At 52.1% G+C, this 18,585-nt stretch overlaps 1 protein-coding gene across 4 annotated transcripts in view; it reads right to left on the bottom strand.

The window, feature by feature from the left end:
* Positions 1-1,786: 1,786 nt before the first annotated feature.
* The window catches only part of Fam107a (family with sequence similarity 107 member A), a 29,827-nt gene continuing 13,028 nt past the window's right edge, over positions 1,787-18,585 (bottom strand). For 3 of the 4 annotated variants that reach the window (XM_045136139.1, XM_045136140.1, XM_004669100.3), the window contains exons 2-4: positions 6,779-6,953; positions 4,756-4,912; positions 1,787-4,163 (exon numbers count right to left, since the gene is read on the bottom strand). In XM_045136139.1, the coding sequence (XP_044992074.1) occupies positions 4,056-4,163; positions 4,756-4,912; positions 6,779-6,953 (440 nt within the window). In that variant the 3' untranslated portion in view covers positions 1,787-4,055. Of the gene's footprint in view, positions 4,164-4,755; positions 4,913-6,778; positions 6,954-17,904; positions 17,966-18,585 lie in introns of those variants that run through there. The other variant, XM_045136141.1, reaches the window with a different exon arrangement.

Raw genomic sequence — 18,585 nt, 5'->3', positions numbered from 1 at the left:
TTAGCCTGAGCTAGAGTGAGGCCCTACCTTGAAAGACAAAACAAAACAAAACAAAAAGTTGAAAAAGGAAGAGCGAATTGCACAAGTTTCACTACATTAGCATGTACATAGGCATTGTCATGAATGTGAAGTCTGAGAAATAATCAAGGCATGATGCCTTTATACTTTTTACAAGGAACAATAAATTTATCAAGGAATGATGGGAAAGATGCATCTCTGGGATAGGGTATAAATTCTAGGGATGTCTCTGAGGTATATGGGGGTGTATAAAAGCCAGAGGAAGGGGGCTGGAGAGTTGGCTCAGCAGTTAAGCCACTTGCCTGCAAAGCCTAACCATTAACTTTGATTCCTCAGTACCCACATAAAGTTGGATGCACAAGGTGATGCATTCATCTGGAGTTCGTTTACAGATGCTGGAGGCCCTGGTGTGTCCATTCTGTCTATCGCTCTCTGCTTGCAAATAAATTAATTAATTAAAAATAAATTGAAGGACTCAGGAACCAGATGGGCACCATGACAGGCTTCAGAGTCCTCAGCAGGCCTAAGTTTCTGTTTCCCGGCAAGGTCTACATTTTTATTTTCTGGTAAGGGTGGCTTTAACAGTTACTGGAAACTGATTATGCCATACATTCCTGTAGTCATAGATAAGTTCAATTCCCCTAGCACCAGCCCGCCAACTTTGCCCACCAAAATCCTAAGCCAATCAGAAGAGTACACTGTTTAATTCAACCAATCATGTACCCGTCCCCTTCCTCTATGTTCAAATCCCTATAAAAACCCTGCCCTCCCGCTACTCGGGGCTCTTGTGCAGATCCACTGCGTTGGTGAAGCCAAGAGCCCGAGCTTAAGCCCGAAATAAAGCTCCTTGCCCTTGTGTACGTGTTTGGTTCTTCTTGGTGGTCACTGGGGGTGCTGAGAACTGGGCATAACATAAATAATGTTTTTAAAAGCCAGAGGAAGTTACTGTCTTAGGTTATGAGCAGCCAGTTGCCAGTGTCTGCTGATGAGACCAGTTTTCTGCCTTGTATGGGGGGCCCCTCCCAGTAGAATCTTTATGACTTGCTGCCTGTGGAAAAAAGACTGGCCAAATGGCCCTTTGTGCAGTCTTGGTTTCTCAAATGAGTCAAGTTTGAAATTGTCTGTATGCTGGTGGGATGCATTTAGAGACAGCCCGTCCTAACCTCCTCCCATAGCAAGTAGATGCTGACGTCTTAGACGGTCTTAGAAGGCCTGGAGAGAGTGAGGGGTGGGGTGGGCACCTCCCAAGGGAAGGGTACAGCTGGTGAGAAAACATGGAAGTGGGGAATGCCTCACGGAGTGGGGGGGCAGGCTGGTCCCCAGCTGCTTGAGTGCATGGAAGGGCAGTCGAAGGTCAGAGGTGAATGGTGGAGCTGGACATGACAGAACCTTCCAGATGGCGGGAAGGACTCTCCTGGGAGCCTGAAGAGGGCCCACGCAGGATGGTAAGGTCTGCCTAAAACTGTCACAGGACCGTCCAGTAATGTATGCTATAAAACCGTCACAGACCTGGCTGCGCTGATGAGAAGCGGGGAGGGGCAGGGGCACGAGGCCTCTGCAGTCACCCACGCGACGGACAGCTTCTCCCCCACTGGGCCAGCACCCCGCGGGCTGTCCCCGGTCCAGGCCGGAAGCCCGGGGCGGGCGGGGGGGGGGGGGCGGCGCAGCGGCCTGCAGCCCGGTCCAACCGGTTTCTTCTTCGGAAACGGGAATTTCTGGGCGGGCGGGCCTGGCCTTTGTTGACAGCAATGCAAGTAACAGAGGCTAATGGTGGCTGAAACAAGCAGATTTATTCTTATTTACAAGAATTCCAAGAAGCTGTTAGCATTGGCTTGGTCAAATGATGCAAGGGGTTTAGGTTGCTCTGATTCTCCACTCTCCCAGGCATGGTCTCCTCCATCAAGGCAGGAAGAGGAAGCAGAGGGGAGGTAGAGCCCATGCATCTCCCCTCACCCCCTTTTTTAATCACAAAAGCATTGAAAGCTCCTGGGGACTCCCACTTCAGTTTCACCAGCCATGGCTGGTCGCGCGGTCGGTCACCTGGGTGGCAGAGGAGGCTGGAATCGCGGGGACCTGCCTTGTCCTTGCTGGTGGGAGGCGCTAGAGTTGGCCTGGGGACTGGCACCGAGGCGCCGGTCGTGGCTCTCTGGATGGCGTACCCCTTGTGTTCCAGCAGTTCGTCTCCTAGGACCCCCTCTGGGAACCCCTGGGTGAAAGCTCAGTCGCTGCTGGGTGCTGGACCCCGGGCCTGAGCCGCACACGTATCTGCGAGGCGACTGACTCCCCTGGTCTGTATTTGACAGTCACACACCGTCAGCGCAACCCTCACCCGACTCCAAACAGCTTCACTTTCTCACCAAGACAGCGGTGGTCAAGATCTTCCTAGCTTGGCCGTACACGCGCGCACAGGACACATCTATATTCACACCTCCGTGCTGACCTCATTCACAGGAAAGAGACTAGCTTTCCAGTCACCCTCAACCGTGTCCTTAGGAATGAGGCTCCCTGCCTGCTGCAGCCCACCTTGACTTCCAGGAAGCAGAGCACACGAGGGCTGTTGGTTTTGGAGTGACAGGAAATGCTTTGCCAGCACTGTCACCATCCCAGGAAGGAACTTTTTTTTGGAGAAAAAGATCTTATGTAGCCCAGGCTAGCCTTGGATATTCTCAAATCTAGCGTGGAGCCAAGGATGATCTTGAACTTCTGATCCTCCTACCTCCGCTTCCCCAATGCTGGTTTACAGGCACGGACCACCACGTTCCCTGCACAAGGAATGCTAGGCAAGCCCTCTACTGAGCCGCGGCCCCAGCCTGGGCAGAAACCTTTGAGGAGAGAGAACGAGTGGATTTGCTGGAGCTGTCCCAGGGTGAAGTGGGCCTCAGGGGACCGAGGCTGGGAATGTGGTCTGTAAGAGGCCAGTCCTATCATAAACACAGTAGTGTGTCTTCAAACTACAGTTTGTAGTTGCAGAAAATACTTCCACTGGAAATCATTGTATATCTGCTTTCCAAAAGGATGCAGAAAAGATAAGTGGTTTGCTTTTTTTCTTTTTGGCTAGAATTGTGTGATGGGGTGTGGTCACAGTGGTGAGATTGGCAATTACAGTCGCGTAATCAATCTGGTTTGCTAGGCCTGGAGCCCCTGGGGTGGGGATAGTGAAAGAGCATCCTTGGGGCTGCCAAGGTGGCCCTGGGGACTCATTCAGGGCAGAGGGTCATGGAAGCTGGGTATGTCCAAAACATCCCACCCCCGGTGCTCCGGTCTGGCTTGCAGCCGGGTCCTCCCCTGGGAGCTTGTTCGATTATGCAGGGTCTCTGCGCCTGGCCTGGATTCCGAAACCAGGGGCTGTGACTTCCTGGGTCTGTGGCGATTCGTGTGTACAACAGAGTTGGCAAAGTGCTATGCTAGACTGGGACCCTGAGTGCCGGGGCCTGGGGCGGTGTGCGGCTAAGCGGTCCGGATGGGGAGCAATCAGAGCGCGGAGCTGACGCCAGGCGGACCCCCAAGCTGCCTCGGCCAGTCTCCTTGCCACCTGGCAAGACGGCTGCTATCACCCACCCTGCCCTTCCTCCTGGGGGATGGCTGGGCCCTCCTCTGCTCTCCGCTTTACAAGACAGGTGGTCTGGAAGCCAAGCTCTGGCCTCAGGTCAGCTCCACTGTCGCCCACACCTCGGAGCCAGGCTGCTGCTACAAGGAGGACCCATGGCACCTCCACAGGAAGCTGGCAGCAGAAGGGAGGAGTGCCTTGCCAACTCTGCCAGAGAGACAACCTAAGCGGAGTCAAAGCAGGAAGCAGGTGGCTTTCCTGGCAGTGGCTAAGGGCTGGCAGAAGGAGAAGTGATTAGGTGGATGTCAAAGGGACACAGCTCTCCATGTCTGGGGCTTAGGGGTCCATAACTTCTCAGGGGGAGCCAGGCTCTAGGGGGGGCTGTGCATCTCTATGGGAGTTGTGTGAGCCTCACTGCTGGCCAGGGTGGTCAGGTTCAGAAGGGCTGGAGGAGGGTCTGGGTGGGGTCCCCGTCCGGCGGCCAGGACCTCTACAGCGACCTCTCTTCGCTGGTCAGTGTGGCGATTCTCCTCAGGTTTTCTCTGACTCTGATAAACTCGGGTGCGTGCTCCTCTTCCTTCTCTGGTGGGTTTTCCAGCTGAGGGACAGAGAAGCCAAGGGGTGAAAATGAGCCGGCCTGAGGGGATCCCTCCTCCCCAAAGCTATGATGATGGGGCTGGGGAGATGGCTCAATGGCTAAAGGCACTTGCATGCAAAGCCTTCCAGCCTGGGTTCAATTCCCCAGTACCCATGTAAAGGCAGCCACACAGAGTGGAGCATGCCGCTGGAGTTTGCAGAGGCAAGAGGCCCTGGCGTACTCATGCGCGTTCTCCTCTCTCTCCTTGCAAATACAAATATGTATTTTAAAGTCTCTGTGGGGAAACAAGCACGCTTGGTGGGTTTTGTCACCAGCCTGATGTGTGGGCATACAGAGCACCAGACTGAATGAAGCCAGGTTTGGCTCAGTCCTCTGGCTTCAGATTTCTCCACCTCTCACATGGAAACGGCACCTGACACTCCAGGTCGTGATGATAACAAAACGAGGGTGCAGGGCGCGGGTCAAGGTTCAGGGAGGTAAGGCCACCAGCCGGTAGGCCAGAGGTGAAGCCCTGGTTTCATGCCTTTCCTGTTGGCCCTTCTGCCGGGGAGCCGGGAGGAGGCTCAAGCGGGGGTTGGATGCTCCTGCCCACCTGGTCCAGCCTCTGCTGCCGCCGCCGCAGCTCCTGCTCCAAGGGGCACTGCAACCGCTTCGCCTCCAGCTCCTCCATCTTCTTCTTCAGCAGCTGGTTCCGGCGCCGCTGCTCCATGACCCGCTGCAGCTCAGGCTTGCTGTCCACACTCAAGCCCCTAGGGGGTCGGGGGACCGTTAGGAGACCCCCTCATTCCGACCTCCCCAGCCTGGCGTTGGAGCATGTGCTGGCACTAGCCCTTCCATTGTCTCCCACAGGGCTTGGGTCATGCCGGGAGGGAAAGCCGGGACTGTCGTTCATTACAAAGTAATGAGGCCACCAGAGCCCAAGACAGCAGGGCAAGTGGCAGCTGCGAGCAGACCGAGTGGGGTTTTGAACCCAGGCCCATGTGAGTGCAGGACCGGGTTTTACATATTTGCTGGATTTTTGCTTAGCATAAGTTTCTGAAGATGAGTTCCGGGAGCACCCAGGCTCTCTTAAAAGCTTCCACTGTAGGTGCTTCCACTGGCCCCTTAGAAAGACCACCGCTGTAAGCTGTATTCAACACCTCTCCCTATTCTCAAACCAATCGGTTAAAGTCTGCAGGCAAGAAGTAATACCTGGTTTTCTTTTTTAAATATTTATTTATTTTCAAGGAGAGAGGGAGAAAGAGGATGGTAGGGAGGGAGAAAGAGGAGAGAGACAGAGAGAGAGAAGAGGGGATAGAGAATGGGCATGCCAGGGCTTCTTGCCACTGCAAACAAGTTCCAGATGCAGGTGCCGCTTTGTGCACCTGGCTTTAGGTGGCTACTGGGGAGTCAAACCCTGGGCTGTCAGATTCTTGTGGATTAGGGGATATCAATATATTGATATTATCCTGCATATTTATATGAGTTATTTATGTCGTGAATATCTCCCCTGGTTTATCTTGAAGCTGCTGTTTTTAGGGTGGTGATGGTGTTTGGTACTAAAAGGAAAGGTTGTGGAGCGTGGTGGACCGAGACTTTAGTCCCAGCAGGTTGAGATAACAGGATCTATGTGAGTGCGGGGCCAGCCTGGGCTAGAGTGAGATCTTACCTAAAAAAAAAACCCTAAATAAAACTAACCCCCCAAAATAAAAGGAAAGATTATTCTAAAAGGCAACAGAGAAGATGATAATGTCATAATATTAAGCGACAACAAAGCCCCAAACAGCCCGGTGCAGGGTAGCAAGCGCAATGCGGGCGAAAACCAGAACGGAAAATACCGCGGCCTCCAATACTAGGGCCGGCCAGCAGAGGGAGCCACCTTGCGCCCGCCTCCCGCGCCCGACTGGCCCTGGGGAGCAGGAGGGAGGGGGCCTGAACCCCCACTTCACATCCCGGGGTTGCTGAGCTCCGGCCCCGGTTTCACAGCCCGCCCTCCCCCCAGGCTCCTTTTTGGCTCATCTGTGTCACTGTGCCCCCAGCACCTGTCTGCGGGGTGCACTTTCCTCAGGGGAGCCCCACCCAGGGGGAGGGTCTTTCCCCAGCACGCGTGCGTCGAGGCTGCCCGTCCAGTCCAGCCTCCGCCCGCGGGGACCCCAGACTCAGCCACAGCCCCTCGGAGCAGCTTGGCTCGTGACCAGTGGCCCGTGCTGGCCCTCTGCTGTGTCCACTCTCCCGGCCCCTCTCCGGGCGTTGTCTTTTCCACGAGGTCGCGGGCCCCGCCCGGGTGTCTCTCCTTTGGGGTCCCACATCCCTCTGTGTCCCCATCCAGACAACCGCTCTACTGCCTGGTTAGGTCTCCATCCAGGGCAGGAGCTGGGCATCTTCCTTGGGTCCTAAACTTGGGCACGGCGCCCTGCGCACAGTAGGTGCTCAGTGAATGTACTGTGGCATCCAAGCGTGGGGGTGGGAGGAGTCTGGGGGGGGGGAGAATGGGGCTTTTAGGGGGTGCTCAGGTGTGACGGTTTCTTCTGATGGCTTTGCCGGGTCCTCAGCCCCCTGGGAGGATGGCCCTAAGCCCCGGCACCCCCGCGGGTGCCTGCGGGGGAGGGGGGCCCTGCAGCCCCGCCTGGTCCCACCTTCTGTGGTTCATGAGCAGCTCCCGGTGCAGCTCCTGGTGACTCCGGGAGGCCTTCACAGGGTTGATCAGCTTCTTGGGTTTGATGAGCTCCGGGTTCCACTCGCGGTGCTCCGGCCGGGCCATGAGGCCCCCGATGTCCGCGCGCTCCCTCTGGATCTCCGAGTACAAGGACGCTGGAGGGGTTGACAGAGGAGTCGGTCCACGCGTGTTCCCAGCCACAGCCAGAAGCCCCGGGGGTCGGAGCTGGAGGCAGGGAAGTTCCTGTCACCCGGACCTTGGCTACCTGGCCATTTTTGAGGCGTCTTTCCTCCCTTGTAAAGTGGAGACAGAGTTGGGCTGGAGAGATGGCTTAGCGGTTAAGCGCTTGCCTGTGAAGCCTAAGGACCCCGGTTCGAGGCTCGGTTCCCCAGGTCCCACGTTAGCCAGATGCACAAGGGGGCGCACGCGTCTGGAGTTCGTTTGCAGAGGCTGGAAGCCCTGGCGCGCCCATTCTCTCTCTCTCCCTCTATCTGCCTTTCTCTCTGTGTCTGTCACTCTCAAATAAATAAATAAATAAATAAATAAATAAATAAATAAATAAATAAATAAATAAATAAAATTTAAAAAAAAGTGGAGACAGAGTCAAGCCTCTGGACAGGGTTGTCAAAGCAACAAAGGGACTTTTGGAAAGTATGAAAGTAGAAGGAAAGGCACAAAATGTGGGCTGTCACTTGGGTATGTTTTGGGTCTAATTGCTTAAAACAATTCCCCACAACAAAAGGGATCGAGGTTGACTTCCTTAGCCACTGCGAACAAACTCCAGACATGAGCACCACCTATGCACATGCATCACCTTGTGCATCTGGCACATGTAGGTTCTGGGGAGTCGAACCTGGGTCCTCAGGCTTCACAGGCAAGCACCTTAACCACTAAGCCATCTCTCCAGCCCCTGACTTTCTACTTTTTTTTTTCTGACTTTCCACTTTTTAAATAAGCTTGTACCAGAAAAAGAAAAGTTGATGTTAAAGATCATTTAGATAAATGATGTAATAAAAAGAAAATATCACCCCTTATTGTCCCCCTCCCCAACATAATTCCAAAGTTGTTCGTGGGCTGGGCATGGTGGCACATGCCTTTAATCCCAGCACTCACTCGGGAGGCAGAGGTAGAAAGATTGCTGTGAGTTCAAGGCCAGCCTGAGACTATATGCTGAATTCCAGGTCAGCCTGTGCTAGTGTGAGAACCTACCTGGAAAATAAAATAAAACAAAACGAACAAAGAAACAGAGTTGCTCCTGGGGGCTGGCTTTTCACTGACGCACCAGAGAGCAGCGAACGAAGTGCAGAAACCGCTGTGGCCCTGCTTACAAAGGGACGGCTGTCATCTTCTATGCAGATGACCGCTTGTCTGTGGCCTCACTTCTGCCAGAGCTGCTGGAATTTTGTCAGTATACTTGAAATTCAGGCACAAGGGCTCCCTTCATTACAAATGGGCTCCTTATTCTTGAAATGCTTGAAAGAGGAAGGGAGACAGGGGAGGAGGGAGAGATGGTGAAAGGGGAAGAAGGGGGAAGAAAGGAGGAGAGAGAGAAAGAGGCTTTTAAAAAAATAAGTTTTAGCTGGGTGTGGTGGCGCATGCCTTTAATCCAAGCACTAGGGAGGCAGAGACACATAGTCAATTCCAGGTCAGCCTGGCCTAGACTGAGACCTTACTTCGGAAAAACCAAAAAAAAATAAATAAAATAGCTAAGTTTTGGGGGTTGGAGAGATGGCTCAGTGGTTAAGGTACATATCTGCAAAGCCTAAGTACCCAGGTTCAACTCCCTGGTACCCATGTAAAGCCAGATGCACAAAATGGCACATGCATCTGGAGTTGTTTGCAGAGGCTGGTGCACCCATTCTCTATGTCTGTCTCCATTCTCTCTCTCTCTCTCTCTGCTTGCAAATAAATAAATAAAAATATTTTTTTAAAAAATGAGCCAAAGCTAGGCATGGTGGTGCACGCCTTTAATCCCAGCACTTGGGAGGCAGAGGTAGGAGGATTGCTGCGAGTTCAAGGCCAGCTCAAGACTACATAGTGAATTCCAGGTCTGCCTGAGCTAGACTGAGACCTTACCTTGAAAGACAAAACAAAACAAAACAAGTTTCAAGGACCCAGCCACTGCTGGCCATGAACTGCTTCCAGTAATTACAACTGTTTAAACATCTGAGCTGTGCCGCCCTGAGTGCAGCTTTCAGAAAGGCTCCCTCCTCTCTTTATCCTACGACAGGCTGGCACTGAACTTGCAATCCTCCTGCCTTGGCCTCCCCAGTGCCATGGTGGGGCTAAACTCTTTCTGTAAGGCAGCATCTTGACCTGATGTGTGGTAGGCACTCAATTATCCCTTGCTGATAATTAGTAATAAAATGTTGGGGCTGGGAAGATATTTCAGTGATTAAAGATTTTTTTTTCAAGGTGGGTCTCTCTCCGGTCCAGGCTGACTTGGAATTAACTATGTAGTTTAAGGGTGGCCTCAAACTCATGGAGATCCTCCTACCTCTGCCTCCCAAGTGCTGGGATTAAAGGCGTGCGCCACCACACCCAGCAAGGGGCTTTCTTGTAAAGCCTGATGACCGAGTTTGATTCCCCAGTACCCACATAGATCTGTATGGACAAGGGGCGCACGCGTCTGGAGTTCCTTTGCAGTGGCTGAAGTCCCTGGTGCGCCCATTGTCCCCCCCCTTCTCCTTGCAAATCAATCAATCAATGAAATATTTTTAAAAACTTCAGAGGTTTTTCTAATGGGGGAAACAATGCCCTAAGGCATGTGGTTTCCATGTGGCAAGTAGAGTTGTATGTCGTCTCACATATATTGGGGTTCAGCACTCTTTTAAGGGGACCACAATGCTGGTGGGCAATGGGAGGAGGAGGAAGGCTTGTTCTTCAAGTGCAGCCTGGTGGGTGAATAGGAGTCCTCCAGGCAAGTCAAGTGGGGGTGGTGGGCTGTACAAAAACCAGGACCTTCTGTACCCCACAAACATCACTCCAGTGCCTACAGTAGCCCCGTCATAGGCCTAACTGCTGTCCACCCTTTGCAGAGTGGGAAAGAAGGTTCAGGTGGCCAGGTAGTGTGTGCACACATATGTGGAGGCCAGAGGCCAACATCAGGAGTCTTCCTCGCTCACTCTCCACCTTATCGACAGAGACAGGGTTACCCACTTGAACCCTGGACTTGCCAATTCGCATCTAGTTGGCCAGTTTACCTATCCCCGAACCCCTCCCCGCCGGGTGCTGGGATGACACATCTGCCTGGCCTTTGTGTGGGGGCTGGGGGTCCACGACACTTGCTTGGCAATCACTTTATCCACCAAGCTATTGCCCAGCCTCATGTGGCATTTCTGTTACTATCATTGCAAGGCGCTAATAGGAGGATTAACGGAAGCCTGTAATATGTAAAAGTGCTTCACAAACTGGGAAAATGGGGTAAGTGTTAATCAGGAGAAGATAGCTTGGATGGAGCCAGATTAACTGTGAGGGTATAGAAACATATCTTCTCATTTTTTTGAATCAGCATTCTCAGAAATATTTCTTTCCTTCCTTCCTTCGTCCCCTCCTTCCTATTTCTTTCTCTCCTTCCTTTCTCCCTCCCTCCCTCCCTCCTCTCTCCCTTTCTTCTTCCTTTCCTTCCTTCCTTTAGGTGTATATGTGTGTCAGGTGTATGGCATTGTGTGTGGGTAGTATGTATGATGTATGATGTGTGTGTGGTGTTTTCATATATGTTCAAATGTACACACTCTAGGCGTGCGTGTGCAAAAGCCAGAGTAGAGCACTGGATTTTTTTTCCCTCTGTTACTCATTTTTGTGTTTCTTTGAGCCAGAGGCTCTGGCTGAGCCTGGAGCTATTGTTTTTTGTCAAACTGGCTGACCCATAAGCTCCCCACAGGACTGGGGCTACAGGGGTGTGCGGCCGTGGCCAGCTGTGGATGTGGGTACTGGGGAACTCCACCGACGGTGAAACAGACCCTCACGCTTCACACCAAGCGCTCTCACCCACCGGGTCATCTCCCCACCACTTGATTTCTTCTTCCTTCCTTCCTCCCTTTATTTATTTATTATTATTATTTGGTTTTTCGAGGTGGGGTCTCACGCTAGCTCAGGCCTGCAATTCACTCCATAGTCTCAGGGTGGCCTCGCACTTACAGAGATCCTCCTACCTCTGCCTCCCAGCTGCTGGGATTAAAGGCGTGCGCCACCACGCCAGGCTCTTCCTTTCTTTCTAGGGTCTCAAATAGCCCAGGCTGGCCTTGAAACTCACCATGTGGCTGAGGAAAACCTTGAACTTCTGACCTTTGTGCCTGCCTCTGTCTCCCGTATACCATGCTTAGTTTATGTTGTGGTGGTGATCAGACCCAGGACCTGTGTGTGCCAGGCAAGCACTCTGCCAACTGAGCCGAACCCCGACCCCCTCTCAGAAACATTTCTGAGACACGAATTCTAATCATTCATTTAGGACATATGTTCTCACTTGGATATATTTAGGGTATATTTTCTTTGTAGATGGGATCAACTTTTCTGGGGGTACCAATGTATTAGAACACCTTGATTTAAATTGGAGCCTTGGGGTGCCCCCTTTTTGTTGCCCATTTTAATACCAGGCTCCTCCACTTTTTTATATATATAAATTTGAGAGTGACAGATGACAGACGAGAAAGAGGCAGATAGAAAGAGAGAGAATGGGTGCGCCAGGGCTTCCAGCCACTGCAAATGAACTCCAGACGCGTGCGCCCCCTTGTGCATCTGGCTAACGTGGGTCCTGGGAAATTGAGCCTCGAACCGGCGTCCTTAGACTTCACAGGCAAGCGCTTAACTGCTAAGCCATCTCTCCAGCCCTCCACTCTTTGAACTACTTCTCAGCCTGGTGCTTTCCTTCCCATTCCCTTGGCTCTCATCTTGTCCAGGCCATTGTCACACCCACTGCTGAGCCATCCTGGCCTTTTTCTCTGTTCTTATCCCCTCTGTGCCCCAAGCCTTTCACAGCCGCTCACTTTCCACCAGCCACACCATCTTTCCTTGTGTTTATTACTTATTTATTTATTTTTATTTTCGGGGGGAGGGGAATTGGCACCCCAAGGCCTCAGCCACAGAAATTAATCATAGGAAAGGAGATGACAGAATTAATAATGAAAAAAAAAAAAACAAACCATAGCTAGGTTTGCCCATCAAAACACTGTGAGAGAGAATTCAGTCATGTGGCCAGATGTAAAGTAAATACATAGAATTTGGATCCCCTTTACAAACTGGAATAAAAGTTATGCATTCCACAAATGCCTGAGTCCCTGTAATTTTCTAGGTACTATGGTGATGGTGTACACTCAGAGTGGAGCGAAATACGTCAGGGGTCTGAGCAAAGGCCCCTGTATTCCGAGAGCCAGGCATGCTCCAGGCTGGGGAGGCCGCTCGGCTGGTAGAGAGAGCGCTGGCCCGCCGCACAGCACACCAGGTCCTGACTTTCAGCCCCCAGCGTGACTGAGACCTGGCGTGGCGGTGCATGCCTCCAGTGCCAGCACTCGGGAGTTGGGGGCGTGAGGATCAGGAATCCAAGGCCATCCTTGGGTTACATAATTTGAAATCAGCCTGGGATATATGAAACCCTGTCTCAACAAAGAAAACAAACACACAAACAAACAATTTCCCGGATGGTGGTGAGCACCAGGGAAATCCAGGACACGTCCACACGACGAGGAAGCTGGATGCCTCGTGCTGGATGCGTCATCTCCATCGCATCTGCAGAGTCCCAGGAGACATTGCGGAGGAAGGGACGGATTAAGGCTGAGCGGTGCTCCCGCCGCTAGCCTGAGAACGTCCTCCAGCAGACGCTGAGGAGACTCACATCTCATCAAAACGGAACATCCGTGGCTGCTGTGAGCTCACCATGAAGGAGATGTACAATGCTCCCTGCAAGGCTCAGGAAGCACTGTGGAGGAGGGGATGTAAGAGCCACAGGGTGGAAAGGTGTACTGTAGGGCACTGCACTCCCGACGTGAACCACCTGGGCGTTCATGACCCCACAGCGGTTACCAACGCCCCCACGAGACCTGCACTGTTCTGAGCCCCTCAACAGTGTGACGTGGAGGACAGAGGAGGCAACAGAAACGAGTCAGTAACACCCGAGGAGAGTCCTGACGGGAATGGGACTGGGGAGAGGGGACAAGAGAAGATAACACAAAGGGAATATGACCAAATTATAGTATGTTCACATATTAAAGTTCTCAATTAAAAACAAAACCAACCAGGCTGGGTGTGGTGGCGCATGCCTTTAATCCCAGCGCTCGGGAGGCAGAGAGGTAGGAGGATCACTGTGAGTTCTAGGCCAGTCTAGGACTACAGAGTGAGTTCCAGGTCAGCCTGGGCTACAGGAGACCCTACCTTGAAAAAACAAACAAACAAACAAAAACTCCATATGACAACAAAACAAGAGCCAATGCTTTCTTTTTTTGAGGGGGGGGGGAGTTGAGGTAGGATTACACTGTAGTCCAGGTTGACCTGGAATTCACTATGTAGTTTCAGGGTGGCCTTGCACTCACAGCGATTCTCCTACTCTGCTGGGGTTAAAGGCGTGCGCCACCACACCCCTGGCTAAGCCAGTACTTTTGGATGGAGGCTGATCTACACAAATCAACCAAAGCAACCAGTCACAAATGGCCAGGTCAAGTCATCAAAGACACAGCTTAATGCAGCAGCAGCCTTCAGCCAGTGCAGGGGAGACCGGGACTCTCTGAGAAGGTGGCATTTACTATCTGGCCACTGAGAGTGAGGGGGAGGTGGCTTGGGAACTAGGGAGCAGCTTGTGTCTCTCCTGCACCTTGAACAAGCAGGGCCTGTTGGGGGAACACAAGGGCACTATGTGCCTGTGGGGCCCAGCGAGCATCTCGGTGTTCGGAGCGCCGAAGCGAGGGTGGAGGGGTGGGCGGCTGAGGCTGGGCGAAAGGGCAAGTCTGCTTGGGTTTTGAAAAGGTCATTCTGGCTTCTGGGGAAAAGAGTCAGCAGGTTCGGGAAACTTTTATGGCCCTTTCCCTTCCTTCCTGGGGCAGCCTCTGTGGCCTCCGGGTAAATTCAGGGAACCTCCAGCTGGTCTGGCTTAGAGCCTTTGCCCACAGGTCACCAGGAGTCACAGGGTCAGACCCCAGTTCCTGAAAGGACTTGGTCTCCAGGTCACTCTTACAAGACGGGCCCTGGTTGGTTTAACCCTCTGCTGTCACCGTCTAGAACTTCCTAATACGGTCTGGAGAAGTGGTCCTGCTTCTGGACGCTGTCCTAGGACGCGCAATTGATGTGGCACCTTGCACTCATTTACCAGCAGCCAGGCCTGCTCAAGGAGCCTCCAGGATGAAGGGATTCCCACTACAGCTGCTTTTCTAGCCCAGAGCTGTAGCTGGAGACACCGCCACCTGTGCTGCCGGGTGCTGAGCTCGAGAAGAGAGCTTGTGTGAGGGGTGTGCGTGTGGGCATGTGTGTGTGTGTGTGTGTGTGTGTGTGTGTGTGTGTGTGTGTGTGTTAGGGATGGAGCAGGAGGGGAAGACTTCTGGGAGCCCCCAGGGTTTGAGTTTTGCAGAGTGAGCTTTCTAGCCTTTTCACCGGATCGGATGGGGCTTCCATATAGAAGAGCCTCACGCAGCTCCTATGGCAAAAACAGCCGCTGGAAAGACGTCCCGGCGCCGTAGTGTGCACACGTGTCTCACCGGAGGTGTCAGCCAGCGTGGCACCTCTCTGTAGCAGGCATATGCCAACCATTGCATCACTCTAAAGTAGTGGAAGAAACTCTGGACCAGGTGTGCCCAACCCCTGTCCACGGGCTGCATAAGTCTCACAAGAGTTATGAATGCAGCCCAGAAGTCTGGGTTCACTCCGAAGCTGCGGGGGGTCCTGAGTGACCCAACACCACTGGGGACACGCCGTGAGGGGGACGAAGCATCACGGGGTGAGTGTCAGACAGGCCAGCTGTGAAAGAAAAGATTAATGCTCTCAGGAGAGCAGAATAGGCAGGTGAAGGAGGGAGTTATGGATCTAATAACCTTAAAAGATGTATAGGAAGGCTGGAGAGATGCCTTAGCAGTTAAGGCACTTGCTTGCAAAGCCTAAGGATCCAGGTTAGATTCCTCAGGACCCACGTAAGCCAGATGCACAAGGTGGCACATGCATTTGGAGTTCATTTGCAGTGGCTGAAGGCCCTGGTATGCCCATTCTCTCTATATATCTGCCTCTCTCTCTCTCAAATAAATAAAATACATAAAAAAGACACATGGGGAATATCTTTGACTTAGCTCCAATTATTCAAATATTCAGCTCTGTCTCTAAGTCTTAGCCCAAGGTTTTGGACAGCAGGCTGTCACTTGCAAGGGTCTTAGAAAGTGCCTACTACGGGGGCTGGAGAGAGAGCTCAGTGGTCAGAGTCAATTGCTTGCAAAGCCTGATGATCTGGGCTGGATGACCCAGTAACCACATAAAGCCAGATACGCAATGTGGCTCATGTGTCTGGAGTTCGTTTGCAGTGGCAGGAGGCCCTGGCACATCCATATATATATTTTTTTTCTCTTTCAAAAAAATGTTTTATTTTTAAAGAAGAGAAAGACAATGCCTACTGCCGAGTTGAGGGCTTGGTGCTGGTGACCAGGACTGATGCACAAGGCAGGCTGTGCCCTGCATAGCTCGTGGGGGTTGAGCCATGAGTGGTGCCACAGCCTTGCAGTGACTGGCTTGTCAGCTGCCACCAACAGTTATGATTCATAAATCCCATGCCTTGTCCTGGATTGAGGTGTTTCACTTTCTATAAGAAAGAAGACATAGGGCTGGAGAGATGGCTTAGCAGTTAAGGCACTTGCCTGAGAAGCCTAAGGATCCAGGTTCGATTCTCCAGGTCCCACGTAAACCAGATGCACATGGTGGCTCATGTGTCTGGAGTTCATTTGCAGTGGCTGGCAGCCCTGGCACACCCATTCTCTCTCTCTCTCCCTCCCTCTCTCTGTCTCAAATAAATAAATAAAATGTTTTTTTGTTGTTGTTCTTTTTTAAAGAGAGAAAAGACATAGCTGGGCATGGTGGCGCCCACCTTCAATCCCAGCACTTGGGAGGCAGAGGTAGGTGGATTACCATGAGTTCAAGGCTACCCTGAGATGACATAGTGAATTCCAAGTCAGCCTGGACTAGAGTGAGACTACCTCGAAAAACCAAAAAAAGAAAAAAAAAAAGAACAAACAAACAAACAAAAACCCTAAGTAAGCCATAAGCCACGGCAGGTGCTAACCTTAGGCGCATGTTGGTTGGTGTGGGAAGTCCTGAAACGCTGACACCTGACTCTCACCTCAGGAATTCTGATTTGACTGCTTAGGAGACACAGCTTGGCTTTTGAGATTCCTTTTCCTGCTCGTTCATTCCTTCCTTCCTTCTTTCCTTCATTACTTCCTTCCTTCTTTCTTTCCTTCCATCCTTCTTTCCCTTCCTTCCATCCTTACTTCCTTCTATTCTTCCTTCTTTCTTTCCTCCCTCCCTCCATCCCTTCCATCATTTCTTCCTTCCTGCTTTCCTTCTTCCATCCTTCCTTTCTTCTATTCTTTCATTGCCTCTTTTTTATTCCTTCCTTTCCCTTGTCCCCCTTTTTACAAGAGGATCTCACGTGACCCAGGCTAGTCTGGAGCTCACTGTGTAGTTGAGGATGACCGTGATCCTTCCACATCCACCTCTCAAGGGCTGAGGTTACAGGCGTGCTTCACGCTGGTTTATGTGAGGCCGGGTATAGAACTCCGGGACCTGTGCGTGCTAAGCAGACACTCTGCCGACGAAGCTACAGCCCCAGCCCAGCCTAAGGCCTCCATGGCCCTTCTTCTGCCTGCCTTTCCTCTGTGCGGGTGGGCCTGCTTGTCTTTGGTGCATCAGTTATAACAAACGGCATACTTAATTTGGTAAAGCAAAGTGGTTGGAGTAGATGTTTTGCAGATTTTGGGTAAATAGCTGAGCCTTTCTTTCTTTGAGCCCCTAACCATGCGGATCATGGCCATATCTACGCCCAAGGGCGAAACGATGCATTTAGTGTTCTTTGTGAAGTGACTGAGTGATGGACCCTGAAGGCAAACTGTGGTCCTCCTGAGCTGGGTGGCCGTCCTGGAAGGATGGAGACATTCTACAGAGACACTCATCCTCTCGCCTTGACGATCAGACTATTGAAACAAAGATTCTCAAGAAACTGGAATTTCCCCAGGATCTCAAGCTGGGAGAAGGAGCAGGCTGAAGCCCCGTGCCAGCTAGAGGAAGAACTTGTTCTCCAGGAGGACCCTTCACGCAGTTCTGACAACTTGTCAGAACATCTTGAAGGACAGATGGGCGCTGAGACCATGATGCGTCAGTGAGGGCAGAACCACATGTTGGCAAGACTGCTGCCTCATATGCACCCTCCACTTAAGCTTCATGTCAGAACCCTAACATGGCTCGGGGAGGGTCTACTGCACATCTTTATTTTTTGTCTTTTTTTCAACGTGGCCACTATTCTTATTAATTACTATGACTATTACTTCATTCACTTGTCTGTTTAATTGGCCTATTGAGGACAGGTAGCTGAGTCTGGCTTATTAATGGCTGTAACAACTCTGGTGGTTCTGGGGGCTTTGGGATGGACAAGGGACACTCAGTCTGGCTCTCACAGTTACTCCAGAGGTAGCCCATTTTATAAATGAGGAAATTAAGGCCTGCTGAAAGCCAAGCTGCACTGAGAGTGGACGGCGGATCCAGCGTCTCTGGACTCCAAACTCAGTGTGCTCCTCATACCTTGACGCTGTCTTAGGGTGTGCAGCGTTGACAGCAGATCTATAGCCCTTTTTCTGCCCTGTATACTCAAGAAACCTATGTGAGGGCTGGAGGGATGGCTTAGCGGTTAAAGGCACTTGCCTGCAAAGCCAAAGGACCTAGGTTCGACTCCCCAGGACCCACATAAGCCAGATGCACAAGGGGGCACATGCATCTGGAATTCCTTTGCAGTGGCTGGAGGCCCTGGCATGCCCATTCTCTTTCTCTCTCTCTACCTGCCTATTTCTGTATCTCTTCCTCTCAAATAAATAAATAAAAATTAAAATATTTTTAAAAAGAAATATATGCAAGAGGCAGTCTGAGCCTACTTACAGCTGAGTGGCTCATTCCCCCAGCCCGGCCTGGCCCTCTAGACTTCAGCAGAAGCCATGGTCCTGAGGGGCATCCCTGCTTGGCCAGTGACCAGTGGCCGCTCTTTGATCCTCCGCCCAACCGGACCTTGCAGCTCCAGCATCAGCGTGCCACTGAAAGGAGACTTGGAGAAGCCGCTGTCAAGAGAAGAGGCATTCAGCGCTGGGATAAGCTGGCCGCGGCTTGCTCTCTCCTGCAGCTGCAGGCGCTCATCTGGGGTTCTCAAGAATCTTAAGAATGTATGTGGCACAACCTCCAGGTCTCCTGGCAGCCTGTGGCTCATGTCCGGGAGCCCTAGCAGCAGAACCGCCTGGGCATTAGGGTTAGGTTGACCTTGGGGTCCTGACAGCATTACGCATGAGAGTCCAGACAGAGGCGTACGGGGTCCCCAGTAGGGTTAGGGAGAGTGCCATGTGGTAGAGTGGGAACCAGAATCAGTTGCCCTGGCATTCCTGCTGCCCTGCTTTGGCCAAATGCCATCAGTCTCTGGGAAAGGTCACAAAGGCTCTGCCACCCACAGAGCGAAGAAAGCCGCCAGGATCTAAACCACCCAGAGACCTCCTTAGCAAGCAGCCTCCAAGTTAGAAACCACGGGGGGTTGGTGGCAGTTTCCAGAAGCGATCACACAACGCCCTCATGCCC

The sequence above is a fragment of the Jaculus jaculus genome, chromosome 16 (genome assembly GCF_020740685.1).
Source record: "Jaculus jaculus isolate mJacJac1 chromosome 16, mJacJac1.mat.Y.cur, whole genome shotgun sequence".
Classification (NCBI taxonomy): domain Eukaryota; kingdom Metazoa; phylum Chordata; class Mammalia; order Rodentia; family Dipodidae; genus Jaculus; species Jaculus jaculus.
Note: the sequence above shows the minus strand (reverse complement) of the source record. Positions and strands in the feature narration are given on the sequence as shown.